This window comes from Natrix helvetica, assembly GCF_964273705.1.
Source record: "Natrix helvetica genome assembly, chromosome: Z".
NCBI classification, from domain to species: domain Eukaryota; kingdom Metazoa; phylum Chordata; class Lepidosauria; order Squamata; family Natricidae; genus Natrix; species Natrix helvetica.
In genome coordinates this window covers 75,675,615-75,678,321 of record NC_138554.1, presented here as the reverse complement: position 1 = coordinate 75,678,321, position 2,707 = coordinate 75,675,615, and the positions used below count along the sequence as shown (strand labels likewise).

The 2,707-nt window shown below is 35.6% G+C and overlaps 1 protein-coding gene across 1 annotated transcript in view; it reads left to right on the top strand.

The window, feature by feature from the left end:
- Positions 1-2,291, top strand: part of BMPER (BMP binding endothelial regulator) — a 473,492-nt gene extending 471,201 nt beyond the window's left edge. Inside the window, exon 15 of the mRNA XM_081971272.1 lies at positions 1,242-2,291. Coding sequence (XP_081827398.1) covers positions 1,242-1,423 — 182 coding nt within the window. The 3' untranslated portion in view covers positions 1,424-2,291. The remainder of the gene's footprint in view (positions 1-1,241) is intronic.
- Positions 2,292-2,707: the final 416 nt, after the last annotated feature.

Genomic DNA, 2,707 nt, shown 5'->3' with positions numbered 1-2,707 from the left:
CGCACCCCACCCTACACACCACTTGGTCCATTAAGCTACAGGTAAATCTTTCTAGAGAAAAGCAGGATTGATTCACTATAAGGGGATGATTTCAGGGGAGCATAATTTAGAAACAGCAGCTTGTTCAATGTTGAAATCTACATTAAGTGGTATGGCAATGTTACGATTATAAAGCAGTTTGGGTGAGTCAGGGTTTGGCCTCTGGTTGCTGTTTATTCCCTAGTTTCAAAAACTGCTTTTTAAATAATGTTCATTGGTTCAATGTATCTTTTATATCCAATTTTCACTGCATAAAAGTATAATAAACATCTGCATAAAAATATAATCAACAAAATCTATGCCTTTTGAGTGGTGGGCTTTTGGGCAAGTGCGGAGCTTATTATTCAGGTGAGTTGGGTTGATAATTTATCTGTAATAAGGAAAACATTATTTCCTTTCAGAGATCATGTTTGAGAGACAGAAAGCAATACTTGTTTTACACACCTTAACCTTATTTCAACATAGGTTATTGTAAAATAAAAATTTAAAAATCCCACTATTGCTTATATATTTCATTGTTGCCACTCTTGCTTATCATCTGTTCTTGGAATTCTAGACTCAAGCTTCCAAAAGCTGCCATCTGGACTTAATATTCAGCAGACCGTTCCTATTGGCAAAGCTGTAAAAGAGGCATTTTTAATCATTTTTTTCTCCATATGCAATCCCTTCTCCCCCTCTGAAATGCAGAGGAATAGGAAACAGCTTGAATGTTATGGATTTTGTAGGCTGTATGAGACTTCTGAAATTTCTCTCTTCTGAGACAGAATTCAACCCAGCATTTTAAGAATGCAATACTTCATCTCCTTGTTCCAGTGATACTTTTTAATTCTTTTGTGAAGAATACTCTGTAACTTCTAAAAAGAAAGTTGGGGATTAATAGAAGATGCTGTAATAATATTTAGCATGTGTATAACGTAATCAGCACCAGGAAAATAAAGAAGACAGTTGATACTGAGACACATTCAAATCTTAACACTGTAAGTTATCATCAAGGTTGTGAGGTTGTCATATTCTATGAAAAAAATTATTTCAGCTGGGATATTTTAAAAATGTCATCTTTTCTTTTATTATTCTACTAATAATTGTAATGACTAGCTATAGTATCTCCGACTGTGATTCCCATAGATCTGTTTTAAGGATGACTAATTGTAGATTCAATCAAGTAAATGCTGTGAAATTCATATCTTTGAAATGTCTTCTAGGAACCCAATGTAAACATGGTGCAATTTATAACATGTGCGGTCCTGGTTGTGTGAAGACTTGTGCCAACTGGAATGAGATTGGTCCCTGCAATAAACCCTGTGTTGCAGGATGCCACTGTCCTGCCAACTTAGTTCACCACCAAGGAAAGTGCATCAAACCAACTCTCTGTCCACAGCGGTGACATTCACTGGCACTCCAAGGACACTGAACTTGATATCTTGAGTCCATTTTGAAGCTCATGGCCAATAAGGACTACAGAGTTTGTTGGCAGATCTTACAAAACTCTCTTCCAAAGAGAAAAGGAAATGTCTGTGCCTATGAATGTATATGTCTATATGGAAATTTATGTCAATACAAGCATATGTGCAGTTCTATATATACTGTGTATATGTGAGATTGAGAATATATGGGCACAAGTGTCCATATGCACACATGGAAAAAAAGTAGATATAAAATTGCCATATCCATTAGCATCAATGAACTAAATGAAATTGTATCCATCCACATTGTGTGAAGCACCATGCACTGAAGTCCAAAAGCCATTGTTAAATCTAGCTGGCATAACATAACCTTATTATGTGGTCCTGCTATGCCACTTCAGCAAGAGGCTATCCCTCTTTTCTCTGGGTTTTTGCATCATTTATATCAATCATAGGAATGAATATACATACATACATACATACATACATACATACATACATACATGTATTAGTATTTATCTACTTCTAGGCTGTAGACCATGTGGATCTTTTGTGTAACTGAATCAGACATTCAGTGACAAGAAAGTATCTGCTGGAGAACCCAATTTTTTTCTATTTATGTTCCAATCTAAGTTTTGGCTAAAGTTTAGATTGATCCTGGACTTACTAATATTTTCCTTTGCAGACGTTTTGGATAATAGTTGAAGTATCTTAATAAAGTAAACTCAATGATGCATAATATGCTTCATCACCTCATTTCAATGTGTATATGTAGCCTTTATACATTGGGCTTGTAGGGTCTATGTAGAGGCGGGGGGCTAGTGTATTGTAGTAATGTTTTACTTTGAATTCTGGGAAATTCACTTATCAATTGTAACAACAATGGATCTAAAGATATTTAATTTTTTCAAACATGAAGTTTCATTTTAACAGGATGCTAATGCATACAATTTTCTTTGAATGCTGAAAGATACATTATTATTGAAACACTGATTCCCTTAGTGAAAGCATACCCATTGTGATAACTTTTCTTTCAAAATGTCATTCAAGTAAAAGTGAATTACTTCCACACTGTATTCACTGGTTGTAGAGTCCTATGGTAAAGGTAGAGTATAAGATGGACCTTTTTCCCTCAAAAAAGAAGCTGAAAATCTGGGTGCAAATTATACACTGAACACAACATTTTTTGCCTCCCAAAACCCCGCCCCCTTCACCAAAATGGCTGGGCATAGCCTTTAGGAGGCTTTCAGAGTGCTCCTGGGGGC